This window comes from Thunnus thynnus, chromosome 20 (assembly GCF_963924715.1).
Source record: "Thunnus thynnus chromosome 20, fThuThy2.1, whole genome shotgun sequence".
Taxonomy (NCBI): Eukaryota; Metazoa; Chordata; class Actinopteri; order Scombriformes; family Scombridae; genus Thunnus; species Thunnus thynnus.
The window spans coordinates 24163829-24186113 of NC_089536.1; the positions used below are offsets into that span (position 1 = coordinate 24163829).

The following is a 22285-nucleotide window of genomic DNA, read 5'->3' on the forward strand; positions in this document are numbered from 1 at the left end:
CACCCTCTCATTCCGCCGTGTAACTTTGATACTTTACTCTTATCATTTTCAACCACCGCATCTTCTCTCTTATCAATCCTCACGTCCTCCCACCTTTCCAGCTAACCTGCTATCTCTCCCTCCTCTCCTCACCTTCTCATCTCAGCTGTCCTCCTACCTATCCACCTCCCCCTCTCATCTCACAGTCCACCTTTCCTCTCCCGCCAGGCCCGGCTCCATCAGCGGAGGGCCGGGTCAATGGCAGGATCCCCTTCGCCGACGGGTAATTATACCGCAGAGCAGCAGCTCCTGCTCAGATGGGCCTGTGAGACAGAGATGCAGAAACTTTGAAAGCAGCCCTTTGGGAGGGAGGAGGAGGGGAGGATGGAGAGGCAATCAATCGGGCAGATTGGAGTTGAATATCCCACATTGGGCAGGCAGTGGGAATCGAGTGGCCTAAACTCGCCAGCCTCTTCACACATTTACTGCTAAAGTCGCCCCATTTGCAGCCGGTGGCAGAAAGAAGTGCAGATGGGAGAGAAAGCAGGGGAGACAATTGGACGAAAATGCTCTCCCACACGGCCCTCTCTCTTCACTTTACTTTGTTAGGAAGAGCAAGATAGCTTTGGTAGTCTTTGGAAACTTAAATTATTCATACATTCCTCTTCTTTTTCAAATCTTACATTGAGAGTTGGACAAGATTCCTTTTAACTATTAATGTAGAGCTGACCCTTTATAAACCTATGATGATTGATTGAAGAAGCTCAGCTACATTGAGGATAATACCATTGTATCTGTTGACTGACGTTTTTTACTGACAGTTTCATATTATTTTAATCCATAGTTATGTCTAATTCCTACATTGAAATGTTGGCACTTTACTGACAAGTTAACTCTTGCAAATGTGAGCATTATTGCTCTTATCCCTGAACAGAAAAAGAGGAAGTAGTGTGATGTTGCTATACCGTTGCAAAATGTCCTCATGTTGACACAGGAGACAGTTTAGGTTCTGTCTCCTACCAACAGTCAGCCTTCAAAAGTTTCTCTCAGCCCTCCCTCCCTAGCAGTCAACCTCACATACCCCTGATTTAGATCAGCAAATAGAAAGAATTACACTGCCGCCCGGATTATGTTTTTCAACATGATAAACATTTTTCGTGAACATATCTCCAAAGTCACAAATGTCACACAATCACAATATCACAGTGTTGATATTGAACATATCTGCAGAAATGTTCAGGCACCCAAATGCACTCTGTAAAAGTTAGGGAAAGATTATGGTCACAAAATAGGATGTTTTTACTTTTTAAATATTTAAACAAATCCACAATCTCTTCCTAACCTTTACCAATGTGTTGTAGTAGCCTAAACTATACAACATACTGTATGGGACACAAACCTTGGTGTTTATCGTAGTCCTTTGTGTAGTTGAAAAACTAGCCTGAGGACTAGAAAGCAGACAGTTAGACACTCTGTGAACTAGAAAAAACATTGCCATCAAACACAGATGCATACAGTAATGATGTTTCCTCCAATATGCAATAATGAAAAGTTCAGACCTTAAAGAGGACCTATTATGCACATTTACAGGTCTATATTTTTACCTTTGCATGATTTACAGTAAAAAAAAATTCTTATTAACTCATACTGACCCTTTATGCAGCCTGTCGGTTCAGCCTCTGTCTGAAACAGGCCATTTTAGCTCCTGTCTCTTTAAGGCCCCCTCCCAGTGAGCCCACTCTGTTCTGATTGACCAGTTCTTGGACTCTTCAAACCATGAAGCAAACAGTATTAGAAGGATTTTACTACTCTTCTCGTTCTTTACTTGAAATGTCAACTTCTCAAATACTGTACATCTGTACACGTTCGAGCTGAAATCCGATCCGAAATATGAGAATGGACAGCACAAACAACACATGGAAAAACCTTAGCAACAAGCTTAGCAACAAAGGCTGTGGATCACACGGCCGGTTATGAGCATGCACGACGAGCTGATGTCAGCTCTTTGGCAAGGTAGAAAAAACTGTCGCAAACCAAGTGTTCAGAGCAGATTGAAGCTCTGGCTTTTCACTTGCAGGGAGCATTTCTACATATAATAACCTCAAGTTTCAGAACTTTAACCATATTTAACATAGATATCTGACATCATAACAGTATATAGATAACAGAAAATGACAAAAAGCATAATATGTCCCCTTTAAATAGAAGCAGCAGATCAGAAGATGCTCAAATGACTTGCTTTGGGTGCAGTCATACAGATTTAGTTTTTATTTAAAATGTCTTTGATATGGTGGTCTGAACTATTGTGTAGCTTCTAGCTAAACCTGCATCAGGCAATTTTTTTGGCCACTTCGAGTTAGTGCAACAAGCTGCTAACACAACATTGACATATCTTATAAATTTAAATTATAAAGTGTCAGCAAACAGTTCTTATTTACACATTCAGCAGACACAAAGCAACCTCACCATTCATTCAGAGTCGTGTTCATGGCCACCTGATGAATGGAAGTCAAAAGAAAGAGAAAAATACCTCGTTTTATAGCTGCTGAAGAGCCAGATGTTCATTATGTTCACCAGCTAGACGCTAACTGTGCCTGTCTGCTGTTTGGTGCTGGACAGGTAGTGTACAGTGGGTTTATCAGAGCTTTTTTCACAGAAAATAGCTGCCTGCCGCTGCTGGAAACAAGGTTGATGAGAATAACGAGAGTTTAGGGAAAACACTTAACAGAGCTGATTAGAGATAAAGACCTTCAAAACCAAGAACACACAAACTGTATCCTGCATATCTGCGGATTTATTTTCACCATTTTTATATTTAGACCGGGCAGTCTGCCATGCTGTCAGCGCCTGCAGTGTGTCAGCAGTCCTGTTTGTCCATCAGTGGCGTTCACTGTGTTCCTACGTCAGTCTGCAGGGCCTCCTCCTCAGCGCTGGAGCCCAGCTGTGCAGCTGTCCTCAGCGCCGCTCCTTGACGAATGTGTTTTTGTGTGTGTGTGAAAGACAAAGATTACGCGCACGCACCTGCATGTGTTTATAATTGCTTGTGTTGGAGCCAGCGTGTGTGTGTGTGTGTGTGCGTGTGTGACAGGCAGTTGGATGTTCCATAATCTCTATCAGACGATAGCCGATGGCTTCCGAGATTGGATGTGCCATTGTGCTTTCCCTCAGGTAGTATTTGATAGGAATGCCTCAAAGACCTTGCCAGCGGTGTCTTCTAATGGGTTTTAGATTCGACTTTTATATTATTATGTAAATAGGTGACTCTTTGATGTAGTATCAGCGTAGTCATCACAGGGGCTGGAAGGCCCTTATCAAGACGACGTTGAGGGAACAAAAAAAAATTGCACCTGAAAGTTAATTAAAAAGCCATAAAATAGAAGCTGCTCCTCTGTCTTGTTTGTTTGTCTGTCGGCCTGCTGGTCCATCTCTCTCTCTCTCTCTCTCTCTCTCTCTCTCTCTCTCTCTCTCTCTCTTCTCTCTCCGCTCCTCCCTCTCTTCTCCCCCTGCAGCCAGAGGATGAATGGTTTCATTACAGTGACAAGTTCTGAGGCAGTCTCTCACTTCTTCTGTTGGCTCTCTTTTATTGCCAAACTATTTACATGCCAAGAGGAAGGGTTGTACTTCAGCTTGGTGAAAAAGCACTTGAATTTAGACTTTTAATTTGTATACCATTCATTATTCTCTAAGGCATCAGGAGGCAAACTAACTTATCCATTTCTCAGCTACCAGCTCCTCCTGGACTTCACTCTCACACAGTGAAAAACTTTTCTCTCCTCTTTTTTTTTTTTTTTTTTTCAACATCCCAAAAATTGACGTTCCTCTCCCTGTCATGTCCCATCGTTTGGAAAGAGGCCTAACTTCAGCCATCGTAAGGAAGATTAAATATGGAGAGCAAAGGGAAATGAGAAAGTAAAGAGGCTTATGAATTAATGACTGGAGTTATTAGTGCTGTAATTAGATTTAGGGAATGGGCAGTGCTGCATGGTGAGATGTGGGGGGGCTTGGCTGACTCCTTATCATTCACAGGATATCCTGTAAGTGTCAGGACAGTTGAGATGGAAAATTGAGCTCATCCGAGCTTGTGTGATAGTACAAGTCAGCTCTGCTGCCCATGCCGCACCGAGAGATGAATATGCAGAAAAGTCAGGCTGAAGTTACACCGGGAGAGCGGCCGCTTAATATCAGCAACCTGGAAATGGGTTTCAAGTGCTGTGTACCATTTAATTTGGTGACACATCAAAGTCACAGTGAAGAGAGGAGAATATGCAACATTTTAATTGCTCCTTTTTGCTAGTTGTCATTACAAACATAAATTATCCGGGCAATTCCAGCATCAAGTACCTTATTAAGCTATTATGTGTTATCCATTAAAGCCCAGACGTTCATAGATATTCAACAGAAAACATTATCAGGGTGAAGATTACGCTCTCTACCCTCAGAAAAGGAGTATTCATTTAGCCTAACAACTAGTCTGTGATAGTGCAATAACGTGCAATTTTTCCTCTTTAACCCTACCCTCACCGGTTCTGTTTCTCACTCCTCTATCCTGTAGAACATCCACTTGGTGGCTCGCTGGCTGGGCACTCTGGAGAAACTTCTAGAGCAGCACGCAGAGGGAAGCCATGAGAACTTCAGGGTGTTTGTCAGCGCTGAGCCCTCATCCACCCCCGAGGGCCATATCATCCCGCAGGGCATACTGGAGAACTCCATCAAGATCACCAACGAACCGCCTACCGGCATGCACGCCAACCTGCACAAGGCCCTGGACAACTTCAACCAGGTAACACACACACGGTGGTTGCATGATATCCTCGCTGTCTGTGAAAATGAACTATGAACATTAACTCAAGTACTGTGCTTAAGTACAATTTTTACCATTTCATACTATAGTACTTACATTAATTTTTTACTACATTTCAGATGTAATTAAACATTATACTACACTCCATTTTATATATAAATCATATGACAAGCTCTTAAAATATGATGCATTGTCATGGATTAAACTGCCCAATAGTATATACTGTAGCTAAAATGTGCTCAACCACAACCAGACTCAACCTTATCATGCTGGTTACATGTTAATGCATCTTTAATAATGATCCAGTAATAAAATATATATTTTAATAGAGCACTCTGAGAGGAGCCATTCTGCATATTGAGCACATTTACGTTTGAGGCTTACATTCTGCTGATCCTTCCCTTTTTGCTTCATTGAAATTAAATTTTAAGTACAGAACTTTCACTTATAATGGAGTAGATTAACAGCTTGGTATGTTTTTACTTAAAGGGTAAGTCTGGAGCTACTTTATGTTTTTTTTTACTGTCAAGAAATGTCATGAAAAGACCAAAATAAACAATGTGTTTCCACCTCTGAAGCTTATTGGTTCCTGCTGAAGTCACTAATATAGTACCAGTCAAAAGTTTGGACACACCTTCCCATTCTCTTGAATAACTGTGTCCAAACTTTTGACTGACACTCTATATAGTCTTGTTTTGTTTTTTAATAACTGAAACTAATTTTGTGAAACAGCTGGTAATGTTTTTAGCAAACATTACTCAAACAGGAGGAAATAGAGCCTTTGTTGGTGACTATTTTCAGCGGTGGATTAATCCACGTTTGGTGCTCTAGTGAGTAATTCTGTCAGCAGAACGCTGTGTGTATGAGATTGAGTCAAAGTAAACTACAGTTTGTGTGTGAGATCATTGTAATGAAGGAACATGTCACTCAGTGCAGAGGTTTGGTTCAGTGAAGTGTTAGTTTTTAGATAGATTTTGGACAACAGTGGTGCTCTATGACCCAGTAATAAGATATATGAGGCTTTGGATACACACACAATACTTGTTAGAAAGATCACTTTATTGGTTTTGGTCTTTTCATGGGGTTTTGTTGACATAAGAAAAATATAGAATATAGCCAGATTTATCCTTTAAATCATTTGATAATATTAGCAAAAGAAAAAATATGTATTCTTACATATTGAATGTCACTGATTGTTACAGGATCTGAATACTTCTACCACAGGCACAGGTTTGATGCTCAGGTGTAAATGATAGAAATAACCACACCTTTTCTAACTTTGGTAGAAATTTTTGTGTTCAGGTAGTATCCTCGGGCTCAAGATGAGAAAATAGAATTTTAGGGTCTCCACTATAATCAATATTTTTATAATTAACAATGAAGAAATGACGTGAGTAAAAGGAGAGGTGGTTAACCTACAGAGAATTATCAGTGACTGCAGCTCCCCTCGGCTTTACACACCTTTATTAGTGAGTTTCAGCTGTTTAGCTGTCTGGCTTCAACTTTATTGTGTTGATTCACACTCAGTGTTATTTTCAGTGACAGTAGTGTAGTGGAGCATTTAGTTGCCAAAGAGCCAGATATTTCCCTCAAGAGCCGATAGAGACCAAAAGCAGCTCAAATAAAGTGAATATTGGACTTAAATTCAGCAGGTGGACAGAAACAAGACTCCAGATGAATGATTCATAACTGCTGGATGTGTAAGTAAGCAGCTACAAGTTTTCAACTTAACCAATGGACTTTTAGATATGGAGAGAAAGGCAATATGATGTGAAAGGATGGTTTAATTAAAGCTACTAGTGCAGTATGAGGTCACTAATAAAGATACACTGGGTTTCCAGTAACAGTTCTAGTTCCTATCTCTAGGATCTAATATTTGAGGGCGACTGAAAGTTGACACTGATACTTGCTACCCTCCTCTGACTCATTTATTTGTTTGCTATGAGTGGCAGTTGGGACAGCACATGCTAATTTTCACTCCAGGTTTCTCATCAAGTTACCAATTTGCAGAAATGTGCCATCTAGCAGATGGGGGGAGTCACCTTTCACTCACCCTGGAATTGCCTCTGACCCATGGAGGACAGATGTGAATGTAGCACATGCTAACGTTACAAGTTTGTGTGGTTTGACTCTGCAGGGGAGACAGCAGTATTACATGAGGACGGAGATCACAACAAAGTCAATTTGCTACTTTTTTTGTTTGTTATCAGAAAGTAGCCAGACAGTATCAAGCTCCCGGGCCTCTACAGCCCCCCATAGTTAGAATGGATCAGTGTGCAGCAGCGGCCTCTCCCCAGCTTTTCTCTACCTTATCAGTTCTCTGTCTCTATCTAAGCCTTACCATTACCTCAGTGCTTCGCTGCCAATGCATCTTCCTCCGCACCATTACCTGAGTGCTCAGCTTCCTCCCTGTCCATTTCCACAATCCTTAGTTTGCCGATGTCTATCTGCCTGATAAGTGCAACGTGCTTGCGAGCCCTGCCTTATGCAGAACAAGAGGGAAGTCCACTGAGGTAAAGATGGGGCAATATTCCAGTCATGTGTACTCAGTGAAAGCTAATCAATGTTAGGCTAACTCGCTGTAATAGCCCACCCACGTGGATAAAGCCGGCGCTAAGCCAGAGAAATGACAGTTTCTTTCCTCTTGACCTTTTCACTGGGAGATGTGCACAGCTCCACTGCCTATTTCCATCCCCACAAGCCTGTAAGATGGAGTCCGGCTGGGCTAAAATTAACAATAGGTTGCGGTGGCACAACAGTTTAGGTTTTTACTGAGTTGTATAATGCTTTTGTGAAATTCCCTGTTTGCTGAAACTGATCGTCCTACTTTATCTATCAAATTCTCAGGTTAGACTGGCGCATAGCCTGATGCTAATCTCAGACCTCTATCAGTGCACAGATATTAAAGTGTGTTTTTTAAAGCGCGTGTGCAGAGGCATTCATGTGTGTGTCTGTGTGTTTGTGTGTCTTTCTCTCTAAGCGATCTGACTGCATGTTGTTTCTCTCCAGTCCACAGGTCATGAATAGTGAGGCTATGCATCTCTTTCAGCTGTGTTGAGCAGAGGAGTACCGTGCAGAATATTAACTAATACTTCGAAAGGCTGTTCGTGCGTGCGTGTGTGTGTGTGTGCGCGCGCTGTACTCAGTCTGCACTGTACTTGTGTGCATGCATGTGCATCGTAGGAGTCAGCTCCCTGGGGCACTGCAGCAGGAGAAGTGAAAAGGGCCTTCACCACCGCACTCACCGTGACACATGCTGGAATAAAGAGAATTTAGCCTTCCTGCTTCCATAGGGGTTATTGGCAGGCTTATTTAACTGTCTCTTCCCCCCAGAGATTACAATGCCATTTACGTCCAGTTTTTTTTATTTGCCTGTCTGGAATAATGAGCCCAGGAGACGGTTGGAGGCTGAAAGTGCCTGACAAGTTGTGACAATTAAAAGGGAATCTCATCGTCGGGTTTATTGCCATCTTGTCATCTCATTGTCTGTCTGTTAGTGCACCGCACTGCCGGGGACTTGACAAAATAAAACAGATCACAGGGCTGCCTGCCACAACTTTTTACCTGCAACACACCAACATCGGCTCCGTTAACGTGACTGTACAGTTCAAGAAGTGTCTTTTAAGTGTCGCTCTTTCTTTCTTGTGTCGCAGGACACGCTGGAAATGTGCGCGCGGGAGAATGAGTTTAAGAGTATTCTGTTCGCCCTGTGCTACTTTCACGCGGTGGTGGCAGAGAGGAGGAAGTTTGGTCCTCAGGGCTGGAACAGATCGTACCCCTTTAACACCGGAGACCTCACCATTTCTATCAATGTCCTCTACAACTACCTGGAGGCCAATCCGAAGGTTTGTCTTTGTTTTTTTCTCTATCCCTGTGCAAAGGATTACAAAGCCAACTATTTGTAATCTTAATTGGAAATCTAAACACATGTGACCTCAGCTGAACACCAGCGGCCACTTTCCCAGCAAAGCAACATCCCCCTCTGTCTCTAATTCCCAGGTGCCGTATGATGACCTGCGCTACCTGTTCGGTGAGATCATGTATGGGGGTCACATCACGGACGACTGGGACCGCCGTCTGTGTCGGACCTACCTGGAGGAGTTTATCAAACCTGAGATGATGGAGGGAGAGCTGTGCCTAGCGCCTGGTTTCAACTTGCCTGGTAACATGGACTATAACAGCTACCACCAGGTGAGGTCGACAAGGCTGCAACTCCCCAACAAATTACCGGTGGTTTAATATTGCTATAATTAAAAGCATTCTTTCTCCATCACTATTCCCTGTGTACGGTGTAGAGTTCTACAATTATATGCCAAATCAATAACACTAAAACTCTTCCCATATGGGTCCCTAGGACATAACAGATTGTATTTTGAGATATAAATATTTCTCAGAGGTGGAGCTGCTCTGTGGGTGGAAAGAGTTTGCCAGTCTGAGTAGCAAACTTGAATGTTAGCAAACTGAGATCACAAAAGTTAGCTAACAGGGAAAGTTGAAAGGCATGAAAGTGAGAGAGTGGAACTAGATGAGTCATGATACACAAAATATTTATATTCATGCACAACAAAATGGTTGAGAGAACGGATTCTCTGATTGCATCTATCCATCCGTTCATTTACTAAACTTGCTCATTCGCATTAAGCGTGGGGGAGCCTATCCCAGCATGCCTTTGGATAAACAGAAAGAAATATCTGAACAGAATATCAGTGCATTGTAGGGCTGTCATTTATTTAGTTTACATTTAGACTAACGCAGAATTTAAAGCTGCACTCATCAATATTTTTACGGTGGCTCAAATGAATATGTGTATTTTGAAGGGTGTCATTGTGACAAACAAACAAAGAATTATCACCCAATATTATAACATCTTTCAGTTTTTGTTTTATGGCCCAAAATTTTAATGTTTCAGTTGAGTCTCACTGCTCTCATCATGTCTGTCTTTCAGTAAAAAAAGCCCACTGTACTCTACCTGTTCAGCACCAAACAGCAGACAGACAAGTTAGCAACTAGCTGGTGAACATAGTGGAGCATTTAGCAGCTAAAGAACCAGATATTTCACTCTGAAGTTGGTGGAGACCAAACACAAGTAGAGAGAGTGAATGTTGGACTAATGTGGCCAGAAACACAAGTCTAAATGACTGCTCATGTTGTTCCATGTCTGCTAGGTGCATAAATACAAAACTGTATGCTTAACACGTTCCCCATAACAACTTTATAAGGTGATGATATGGACATTTAGACAAACAAATACAAGAACAACATCCAAATTCCTTCCAGAAGGAGAAACCTGATCCGCATATTTACAGTGCTGACCTTTGTCAGCATCATATTGGCTGAATCACGATAATGACATTTCATATAACCCTATTCTGCCAAACATGAAACAACTAACTGTAGTTTGTCAACAGATTCCTTACAGAAGGACCACTTACTATCTTTTTCTTGAATCTGCAGCCGCATTGTCTTCACTAGAGTCGATGACAACTGAGGCATGTCCATGACAAAAAAAAACAAAACTCCATTCACTGATGAAGACCTTGAGATGTGGTTGAAAACAACATCTACCAAGATCCAGAAATAACTTTTTTTGAACAATACAATTAGTGCATTTCTTAACTTTTCCATTTTGCCCCAAATGAAACTACCTACCAACCACGTAGCTACTGCATGACCACATAAGCTACCTGCATCCAGCCACTGACAGCTAAACATTTCAAATATATAGTAGATACATGATTTCATCCCCTGTGTGATCACCATTAATCACGTCGACATAATGAAGCCTGACTTTGCTTTAGAGCACTGACTGCTTAGATTACTGCTTCACCTCAGTCTTCCTCACCTTGCTTGTCATATGATGTCATTTTATCTTTTTAACAGAAAGCTTGATTGACAGGGTGAAATCAGATTGGAGGCAGGTTGTTGTGTCAACTGCTGCAGCTCACTGTGAAGGCTCAGATATTATTGATCATTCTTCAGAGGGAAATTAATAAATAAGCCTGGCCGAGCATATTGTGGTCATCCCTGTTTGGAATTTGGATGGAGAGACAGAGTTGTTCTTTTGGGGTTGGATATTTTTTTTAAAGCTTCATTTTATGACAGCAGGAACCAGCTTAACTGGTGTCCCTTAAGAAAAACTGACAACTGCCAACATTTTTATGAATAACAGCGGTTCAGAAAATGTGTTCGGGCAGACAGTCCAGATTTGCCCCATGTGGTCCCCAGGGAGCCAGAGGAGTACGACTTGTATTTAATTTTTCTTCAGTCTGGGTGCTGCTCAATGGGCACATCCTGGCTGTCATAGTTGCTCCAGTGGGAGGGACTGGAGCGTTTTACATTCCGCTGCCACCACACAGCCAGGCTGAGAGCTGATGGGTTGAGATTTGGCCGAAGAACAGGGGCTATAAAAGCCTGCAGGTCCCTAGAGGGTGGTCTGTTAGGCCAATGCCTCCCTCGCAACCATCTGGAGCGAACCTACAGTAGAGGAGAGCGGTGGGATGAGCACAAAGGGGTGACTTGGTGACTCAGCAGTTTTACTCTTCTTTCAACAACATACAGGTGTATGCAATCAGCGAAAGTTAGCCAGCAAGTACAGAAGAGATCAAAAAAGCTGACTACTAAGTGTTTCTGTATTAAAGGCCAATATATTTTCCATCAAAACTTTCATCAGGACATTATGATTAGAAGAGCTTTTTTTTATTTAATGTAAGTGCCCCACAAAAAGCAGCCTTTTTCAATTGAGCTTCCACTTTCATCTGCTCTAACTTAAAAGCACATTGATATTCATTATGGACCAGCAGATGGAAAATGCCACATTTCCTTCTCCTTGTTACATTCATTAGCAGTCTGTCAATTGATCCTGAGTGTTTGAATCTCACCCAGAAATATCTCATCATTTATATGGTTCCATTCTTGTCCTTTGTCAGCAGTACTTTAGAAGAAACACCTGTGTGAGGAAAAAAAAAAAAAAGACTGGTACTTTTCTGTCAGGAAGTAATTGGAGTTGCCAATCTCCATGCTGTTCATTTAAAATAATCTAAGTCTCAGTTAGAATTGGTGTTAAAATATTGTCCTGTTTAATACTTGGATTTAAATTGTCTTACTTTACAGGAAGAAATATATATAAATGAGGGTCATGATTTCTAGCAATGCATCACTCATACATTCTGATGTTCTGACATTGATTTATCGTGCTCCAGTACATTGACGACACACTACCCGCCGAGTCCCCCTACCTGTACGGCCTTCATCCCAACGCTGAGATCGGCTTCCTCACGCAAACCTCAGAGAAGCTCTTCCGCACGGTGCTGGAGATGCAGCCCAGAGACGGAGGAGTCGGTGAGGGCGGTGGGACGACACGGGAGGAGAAGGTAAAGAAGACCACTCATGCAATCACTCTGTAGACATGAGAGATAGACTGGTATGTGAACGTGAACACGGCCAAAAGTGTGTACGAACAACTGGAGAAAGTATGTGAGTATCCAGATGTGATTGTTAAATATCTCATCTGTAAACCACTGGAGTTAATCTGCTGCTATAACGGCCTCCACTCTCCTGGGAAGACTTTCCACAACATCTTGAAACCTGGTCACAGGGATTTGCTCCCATTCAGCCACAACAAGCATTACCAGGAAAAAATGTAACAGATATCTGAATCTGATCCAGGAAGTTAAGTTTGAGTAATAGATCAATGGGTTTGAAGGCTTATCAAACGCTGTACACTGTTTAAAGATCCACTCCAGACATGTTTTAAGACATATCCTCTGCTTTGAAGAATCATTTGTGTCTAATATAGTTTTTCCGCCAAAAAGTTCAATTATCTCGTTAAAGTCCTAAAAATAACATCTCTTCCTTCTCCTTCATTAAAAATTCCAAAATCTCTGAATATGTAAATATCCTTCATTTCAAGAGTTGAACCACTGGACACAAGATGTCTCCTGTTTCACTGAAAAGTTCATTCTCAGTGTATGAGCACTGGAGGCTTCATGTTTCCACATCACACTTAAGGGACCCGATTGGCTCTAAACTAGTTGTGCTGTCATAAATCACGTTCATAGGTACACGCCTTAAACTCAGATTTAATGTGAGCACAGAGGAACTTTCCTCCTCCAGAAAACAAATGTGAAAACAAACTCTGCACGTACATCATTCTATACAGTCAAACTCAGACATCCAACTGTAGGAACAAGTAGAAAAACACATTTTGAGTGGATGGGGACTTTATTAATACCAGGAAACAGGATTTTACAACTCTAGAAAGATGACACTCAAGGTGGCAATCTTTTTAACTGTCATCACAACAAATGGTAGAAATACAGTGAAAGTACAAAGTAATCTAGCCAGAATGTGCACTTGCATGAATTTGATTGGCTGATGCAGCCCCTAAACCACAACTACACAAAAGTATATAGTCAAGGACATATATTTGTCGCTGCACAGGTCATCTGTGGGAAGGCTTGAACGGATTTCAGTTACATTGTGTTAAGATTCTACAAGTATGTTTGCTTACGTTTATTTTCTTCATAGTGTTCCAGGATCTAAATCAGTTTTTTTCACAATGACAGCAAAAATAACAACAAATGGTTGATTTTACTTGCATCGTCAGTTTGGACATAACTTATTCAAATCGTTGCAGGAAATCTCAAAAAGCCATTGTGTTGTCTCAGTGTACTCCATCACTATTCATTGGATTTGTTTGAGTTTTGTGACCATCAGGGCTTCTTATGATGCATTTACATTGTCATTCACAATTTTGAATGTACAGTTTTTAAAGCCTTAACATCCAGCTTCCTTCCTTTTCCCCTTAAGTAACTTCAAGATTGGAAAAATCTTCTTATTCCACACTGACAGTATCACATATATGCTGTAGTATCATATATTTTATCAGCTTGTTCCAGCTCTTCATTGAAGCTATTTGATCTGTTCTGTTCTTTGTAGATAGCTGAGTTAGCTTGATTTGATCATTGATGACCAAGAGTTTTAGGGCAAACACCCACATATGAACTAATTTTCACATACAAATTACTTTTCTTGTAGGGGTGAAGATTTTAGATGAAATGATGAAATTACACCAACTCATTGCTATAATTTTTACTATAATAAAATAGCCATATATGATAAAACACACCACAGAATAAAATCAGTTCCTTAAATTCAACCCAGTTAAAACCTTGAGTGTTAAAAGTCTGGGGACTGAGAATTTATCATCACATGTCAACACTACAATTTATGTGTTATACTAGTTATAAGTGTAGACTGTATTTACTTGAATTTAAACAATCAATTAAATTTAAATAAGTTCATACATTATAGATCAATTCTATAAAGTAGAATGTAAATAATAATGTTTTAAATATAATTGGCCATGCAACTAAATCTGCTTAATCATGACCACAACATCAAACATGGTCTAACCACATACTCATAATAACTACTACTCACAATAACTAATTGTATACCAACAATAGAAGTGTGGGAACTGGAAACACAGTGCAGCACAATGTAGAACAAAGTAACACTTGTATCAGTACACATAAAATCAGACTTATGTCTATGAATCTGTTGCCCCAGTGCATGCTGGGAGGCTTCCCATTACACCGACCTATGTAAGTGCAACCACATGATCAGCACTCAGCTAATCATGAGTGAGGTTTAACTTTCTCCTTATTTCAAAATGAGAGTGCACTGTTATTCAAGATAACTATCAATCTTCTAACTGTATTCAAAGAATCCAATTAGCTGGATGAGAACTGATAGGGTCATTTTAGCCTGATAACAGCACATTAACCTGTTTTAGCTACAGAGACCTAGATGTACCTCTTTTGGATAAGAAGTGGTTTTTTCCTGGTTTGGTTAACCCTCCTGTTGTCCTCGGGTCAATTTTGACCTGGGTAAGAAATTCTGAATTATTTTAACTATACTTGAGATCAGAGGAAAATATGTTGATGGATTATGGTAGACTGGTATATGTAAAAGTTTAGTCAAGATACTGTTTTAAAACCATTTCAATTTTTTTGATGACAGCACATAATGACACCTGTTGTCCTCCCAGGTCAAAGTTGACCAGAGGACAACAGGAGGGTTAAAAGAAAGGACTCACCAGTAGGTTTACAGTTATATTTATATATTGGATTATTCTCAGGCACTTTTTTAAAAGTTACTAAAGGTCTGAAAATATTACAAACAAATGTCTGCATGGACGCAAAATTATAGCTAGCGCCCTGTACCTGTATGACGTCTGAGTGAAACATTCAAACCCAAGACTCCATGTTTTTTATGGTCTGTAAATTTTATACACATTTCCCCAAAATTCAGTCTGACATATTTAGTATCTTTGAACACATTGGAAAAGACTTCCACTGGAATTTAAAATCAGGTTCTGTGGATTTGAAAGATGTTTGGTTACAGAGCATAGATTTGTCATGACTAACCCGCAGGCAGGTCCGTGAGGTGTAAGGGGACAGAAGGGTAGTATTTGAACTTGACTTTGGATCCTGATGTGCTTGTTGGAAAGTCAAGCCCTCACACACAGAAGATATCCTGAGCAAATATGTAAACCACGGCCTTTCACAAAGACAACTGTCGCACTAAACTCTGTGAAAAAGCAGCAAATCTTAAATGTATGATGACAACAGGTGACATTTTCTGTCGCTGCTGCACACTGAATTGGAAATAAATTGCAGACCAACTGTTTGGGGCCTCTGACAGCACCCAGGGTGATTTAACAGAGATGGCATTTTCTGGTGCATTTTCTGGTTCAGCACTGAAATAAAGCTTATTTGAGTGTAAAAGCTCAAACAAATATTCTGTCAGAGAGCGTGTGCAGCGTTGCACACTCCCTCAATGGAGCAAGTGTCACTTTTTAATAACATAAATAAGGGTCTTGCTTGTCTGAATGTTAGCTTTGTTAAAAAGTCGTTTATGCTTACTGTTGCTTGAAACAAGCAGCAAAGGATTTTTTATTACTCTTAATACCATATTCAGTCTGATTTCTGTACAGTTTTTTTCCTTTTCAATAAGAACATATTTATTTTTCTTCTAGCGAATGATGAGATGGCTCTTAAGCATGAACTAAAACACTATTCATCCAAAATAATTGCTTTTTGTTCAGTGCAAAACAGTGTCAATTAAAAGGGAAAGTTACGTTGTAACATTTGCTGTGGTTGTGATATAGCAAAATAAACTGCTTTCTCTTACATGCTTCAGGAATCTTAGGGAATGTTTCATGAAGGGGGCTCAGGAAAGCAGGATTTATCTTAAATGACACTATAAAACTGAACCTGGGACATGGAGCACAGATGATGAAGTCACAATAAAGAAAACTGATATGAAAAGACAATACCGTGATGTTCACTGCCACAGAAAATATCTTATTAAACATAAAATATGGAAAATATTACACTGTCACTAACAAAGCAAAAGAGAACTTTTTTTCCACATGTGCACCAGCAGTGACCTCAGACTCAGTAGAGATTAACTCAAGTCCACTGAGCTCCTCTGTTAGTTCAGTTTGTTGCAGTACTCTGCTTGTGTAGAATGACTATTGTAAATTTTCAGTGTATCATAAGTGCATAGCCGCGGGAACATGCAGAATTATTAAAAAGTACAACTATTAATTAAGCTTTTGAGTTTATTGAACACCTGCAGCATCACACAGCAGCAGAAACAATAAATGTGTCTCCAGATTAAAGTGACGCCGTTCACAGAGCAACAGTAAAGAGGGACTGTCAGGGAGGAAATTGGAGAAAACACTGTTACAGGCTAGCAGATTGATTTTATCTCTAGTTAAAGATAATAGTTTGGGGACATTTTGGGAAACATACTTAGTTCCTTTCTTGCCAAGAGTTACAGTAGATGAGAAAATTGATACTACTCTCTGGCTGGAAAAAATGGGCAACAGCCAGGTTTGCTCTGACCAAGGGTAAAATTAATCCACCTACCTACTGCTGGTTGCCAGGCAACCTCATGGTGACGGAAAGACGCCAGGATATCACTGTGCCTGGCTACGAAAAAGTCCAGAAAATAACCCTAAAAGCACAACTTGTCACTAAAAAACAGAAGTTGAAGAAAGAGTTACATAATAAAGGTTGTCACACTCTGTTTTTGTACTTATTAAATAACATGTAATGTGTTAAATATTGAACTTTAGAAGTGTTAGTATCAGTCTAACCAGGCTAGCTGTTTCCTGCTCCCAGTCTGAAGACGTAGGTTTCCATGGCAACTTAGATCAGACTTATTTAAACCTCATTTATAAAACAGACTTCCCCAAAAATTAGCCTTATTCACTGAAGGAAGCCTGGAGTAACTGCTATTCTTGCTTTATGAAACACCCATCTAGCATCAAACATACTAGCCGCTGCATGTTGTGCGTGTGTGTGTGTGTGTGTGTGTGTGTGTGTGTGTGTTTCTGTTCCTCGATGTATTATGATGTGTGACCTTTCTGGCTCAGAAGCCTAGATACCCCTGTCTTAACTGATGACAGCCATGCAGAGCTTACCAACGAGGCCAGCTTTGTATTCAGCGAGCTCAGTAGCTGCCAAGCCCAGATCAGATATTTGAACTGAAAAATCCATAGATATGATGACCTCATATCCTTTGTTCGGCACCTAATCCGCTGATTGATTGCTAATGCTGGTTGCCTTGGGAAAATGTTGACACAGACATTAGCTTTCATCACTTACCCACAAAAATATGATGTGAGCATTGATTTTCTGAAGGGATTAGACTGTTATTGAAAACAAAGAGCTGCCGTTGCAAAATATATCTTCATGAATATTTATGGTACTGTCTATTTAAAACTGTAACAGTTTCTCAGGCTGTCAACGTTGGCACTACTGAGTTTATCTGACGCAGATAACCTCAATCTCTCGCAAGTCTTTTATTTCAAGGAGTATTCTCTCCCCCTTTTGTTGTTCTTGCCCTGAGTATCTTTAATAGAAACAGTAGGATGATCCAGAAGAGTAGGTCTACACAGATGTTCTGACGAGCAAACAATAATGTTTACTGTCAACTCATCTTAAGGTGCGCGCGGTGCTGGAGGAGATCATGGAGAAACTCCCGGAGGAGTTCAACATGGCCGAGCTGCTCGGGAAGGCGGAGGAGAGGACTCCCTACCAGGTGGTGGCGCTGCAGGAGTGTGAGCGCATGAACCTCCTCACCCAGGAGATCAGACGCTCCCTCCGCGAGCTCAGCCTGGGCCTCAAGGTGAGAAGACTGTAATGCTGGAAGAAGGGGTGCTGATCATGATAATTATGCTCCTCACTAGTGCAATACCATCAGTGCTCTTCAGATTGAAATAGCTATACAACAGACATGGAAGGTTCTTCAGTTGAATCTTTTTCTACTGAGCATTTTATAAATGAAAAGACAATAATTGCTGTGGCAGCCAATCAGTTCAACAGAGTTTGTCAGCTTTTTGTTTAAATAAATGTGTGATGACATGCTTCATAGATAAAATAATGATTTCATTCTTTATTAATCATGGCGTTTTGATTTTTGATTTCACTGAGTTACAGAACATTTTTGATGGCTACAAATGTCTTTTACAGAAGAATTAAGACATCAGTTTCCTATTTACACATCCAACGTTAGCATTCATCTAGAGTTGTGTTTCTGGCTGCCCAACAAATCTAAGTTGAGTATTCACTCTCCTTTTAGCTCTGTTTTGAAAAATATCTGGCTCTTTGGCTGCTAAATGCTCCGCTATGTTCTTTAGCTAGTGACTAACTCAGGTTAGTGCACAGTGAATTTATCACAGCTTTTTCACTGAAAACAACTACCTGCTGCTGCTGCCTCTTGAAACGAGGTTGATGAGAGCAGTGAGACTGAACGGAAACAGTAAAGTTGCAGACAGTAAAACCAAAACAATGAACTGAAAGAGGCTAAAATGCTGAGAGGAACTGAAGAGTTGAGTGATAATTTTTTGTGGGTTTGTCACTTCAAGCAATTCCATTCACATTACCCATAATCATTTGATCAGTTGTTGTTTTAAAAATATTGATGAGTGCGGCTTTAATATTTGCTCTGTAGTGAAGCATTGTTTTATTCACCTACACATCATTTCACTTATGCTGTAATAGTTTTTACCAAATGTTTTGACTCCATCGTTCATCTGTTATAAGTGCAGAGGCACAATGCTCACATCATCAGAATAGATAAGCAGCCTTATTAGCCATTAGGCTTCCAAGGCAGGAAACTGACCCTTACCCAAAAAGTCCCACAGTCACCACATGTCATTTGGTTTTTGTCATGTGATTAGTTGCAAACCATTATTTCATTAGTTAATCTTGATGTCTTCTGTGGCTTGTAGAGGAGCCCTGTGTCAAAATGAACACTCACACACTACATATTTGTAAAAGAAAAAGTCAAAAATTAAAAAAAAAAAGTTAAATGTGCAGTCTGTTGTCAGCTTCTTATTGCTCTTCAAAACAAAAAGGTTTGTTGTTTTTGTAGTCAGTTATTTCAGACTATTTTTCCTATTGCTGCGTACTGCCTGGAAGCACTTTAATGACCCTTGTGTGTCCACAAATCCCACTGGCCCAGCAGGGACTGAGCACCAGCATAGTACCATTAAATGGAAAACAAATGTACTGTGAGTGAACTGTCCTTCGAAATCCACCACAAAACCCTCAATTATCCCCAACATCTATGATTCACACTACGCTGGCTGGGCTGCAGTTGACACCGACAGGCTGCTGCATTAGTGTTCCTGCATAACTAAACCTTTTTCTCTATTGTTTGTCAGAAGCCCGGTCTTAAGAATGACTCAGAGATCTGGCTTACAGAGGAGCAGAAAAAGGAATGAGACGTCTGCGCTGTGTGTGTCAAGCCTGACTGAGTCATGTGTTAACAACAAAACGGGAAAAAAAGAAAAAGGAGGAGAAAAACGTGTAAAACCGTTTGTCAGGAGTTATGAGGCTTCGATCTCCCGACGCTACAAGCCTCAATAAATCGGCTCAGTGATTTAAAAGCCATGTAGACTATTGTACCAGCAAATGGAATCATATTTTGTCTTTATAGGGGAATAAATAGGAACTATCAGAATGTTAGCCTTGGTGAGATGGTGCAGCTTCATAGTGCCATGGTGATGTCAAGTGTGCTGTGGCTGAACTGACGGATCAGGATTATTTTGGTGAAAGGTTCAAAGCAAACGCTCCGATATAGATCAATCTATAGAAACCTTATCATCCTCATAAAGAATTGTTATGACTATCACATATAGGTATCTATACATCAGCAATACATCAGCTCCAGTATCAGTTGGTGAAGGACACCACTGTTTTCACTCGTATGCCGTCTCATTACTCTTCAGTGCCATCTTCTCTATCTTACAGCATTTTTCCTTATCTGGCGTGTTTGTTGTCTTCATGTTTATGTATGCATCAGTAGTTTCTGAGGGCTTGTTACCGTTCAGCACCTTACGTGGCTGGGAGATGTCACCTCCAATGTTTGGCTGCTGAGAAAGTGACACGTTGAACTCTTTCTTCCTTCCTGTAATGAAAATTCAGACCAAATGAAGAACTGTAATGTACAAAAGAGGCAGTACAAGAGGCTGTCAACGTTCCGAACAGTCTTCCTAATTAAAATAGATAATATCCAGCTGATCCGAAACAGGATGAGAGCCAAATTATACAACAGATTTTTCTAAAATGCGCATGCCGCCTGTTCATTAAAGTAAGATAAACACTGGAAAAGTCAAATTAAAGCAGTAAAAGAGCCCAACTGAATTAAAATTGCAGTTTTTCTGCTACAGCATACAGATTTGCTCTTTAAAGTGGCTATAATTGATATTTTTATAATAACAATCAATCAAATCACTTTCATTTGTAGTGATGAACCTACAGAGAATTATCAGTGACTCTGCAGCTCCGCTCAGCTTTAAAGAGCTTTATAGTGAGTTTCAGCTCATTGTTTATCTGTCCGGCTGCAACTTTACTGTTTTGATACACTCTCAGCGCTCTCATAGCGTCGTTTTCGGCCGCAGCAGGTAGCTGTTTTCAGAGAAAAAGCTTTAAAAAGCCACCGTACACTGTCTGCTCAGCACCAAACGGCAAACAGACACAGTTAGCTGTAGACTAGCTGCTGAACATAGCGGAGTATTTAGCAGCTAAAGAGCCAGATATTTCCCTCAGGAGTTGGTAGAGAGCAAAAACAGAGCTGAAAGAGAGTGAATATTGGACTTATATTCACCAGGGGGACAGAAACACGACTCTGAATGAATGATAATGTTGCTCCATAACTGCTTGATATGGAAATAAGCAACTGTTTGCTTACAAGGTTAACATATCAACTCACATCCACTGGGGGAAAAGTGCAATGCTAATTTCAGTTTGCAGGCTAGATAGCTGGTAAGCTAGTCAGCTGTGCTACAGTTAGCTGTTCTGCTGCTAAATGTTGTGGCCCTTACTCTTTAATACCACCACTACCACTGTCATAAACACCTTCCTTTAAATAATAACAATGTTAACAATAAATTAGAAAATCACTTTTTTGACTTTTGTGATTTTTGTTGGACTTCAAATGTTAAATATTCTCTTTTCTGTGACCGCCACCCTTCAGGGAGAGTTAACCATGACCAGTGACATGGAGAACCTTCAGAATGCTATTTTCCTGGACCTGGTGCCAGACAGTTGGACCAAGCGGGCTTACCCCTCCATGTCTGGCCTGGCCCTGTGGTTTACTGACCTGCTGGCCAGGATCAAGGAGCTGGAAGCCTGGTCAACAGACTTTGTCCTGCCCTCTGCAGTGTGGCTGGCCGGCTTCTTCAACCCACAGTCCTTCCTCACCGCCATCATGCAGGCCATGGCTCGAAGGTACTGCACAGTAGGCTTGGTTTGCCTGCAGCCATCGCAGGTGGAAATCTGATTAAATCGACTTGCCTGTGATACAATAAATCTCCTTGTGTTTGGATGACAGGAACGAGTGGCCTCTGGACAGCATGGGTCTGCAGTGTGATGTCACCAAGAAGAATCGCGAGGACTTTAGTTCCCCGCCTCGTGAGGGGGCTTACGTACATGGGCTGTACATGGAAGGAGCACGCTGGGACACGCAGGTTAGTTGTCACAGAGTTGCTAAATGGCTGATTATCATGTCATGACACGGTGTAGATAGAAAATAAACAAAAAAACAGGAGCTTATACTGTAATATTCCTTTTCACACTACCTCTGATGATGGATGACAGACTCACACATGAACATAAGGTGAGCTAACCTCAAAATGCATCTTTAAACTGAGTCAAGTAAAGAAACCTTGATATTTCCCTCCCCTGCAGGGACTCCACATTCCCTTTTTGGTTTAATTTTCTGCTTTGCATCCTGCTTGTGTTCAGCTTTCAGAGTGCAGTGCATTACTCAGCTTCCCAGGGCTCTATCTATCTACATACATACAGCTACTGTATATGCGCCCAGCTTTCAAGGAGCATCCCTGTAGACTTCTTAATTAGGGAATGTGCAGAGTGTGCAGTTGAACACTTAGATCGCCCTTTAGTGGAGTGGTTCCTTTTTTTC

General features: G+C 40.8%; 1 protein-coding gene across 7 annotated transcripts in view; it reads left to right on the forward strand.

Annotated features, from left to right (window-relative positions):
• dnah9 (dynein, axonemal, heavy chain 9) overlaps positions 1-22285 on the forward strand; it is a 178652-nt gene that overhangs the window by 130134 nt on the left and 26233 nt on the right. For 6 of the 7 annotated variants that reach the window (XR_010924965.1, XM_067576794.1, XM_067576793.1 and 3 more), the window contains 7 exons: positions 4532-4759; positions 8434-8625; positions 8780-8971; positions 11980-12150; positions 17801-17983; positions 21338-21591; positions 21695-21830. Coding sequence is in view for 6 of the 7 variants with exons in the window: in XM_067576794.1 (XP_067432895.1) it covers positions 4532-4759; positions 8434-8625; positions 8780-8971; positions 11980-12150; positions 17801-17983; positions 21338-21591; positions 21695-21830 (1356 nt within the window). In the remaining variant the exon portion in view is untranslated. Of the gene's footprint in view, positions 1-4531; positions 4760-8433; positions 8626-8779; positions 8972-11979; positions 12151-17800; positions 17984-21337; positions 21592-21694; positions 21831-21960; positions 22279-22285 lie in introns of those variants that run through there. The other variant, XM_067576796.1, reaches the window with a different exon arrangement.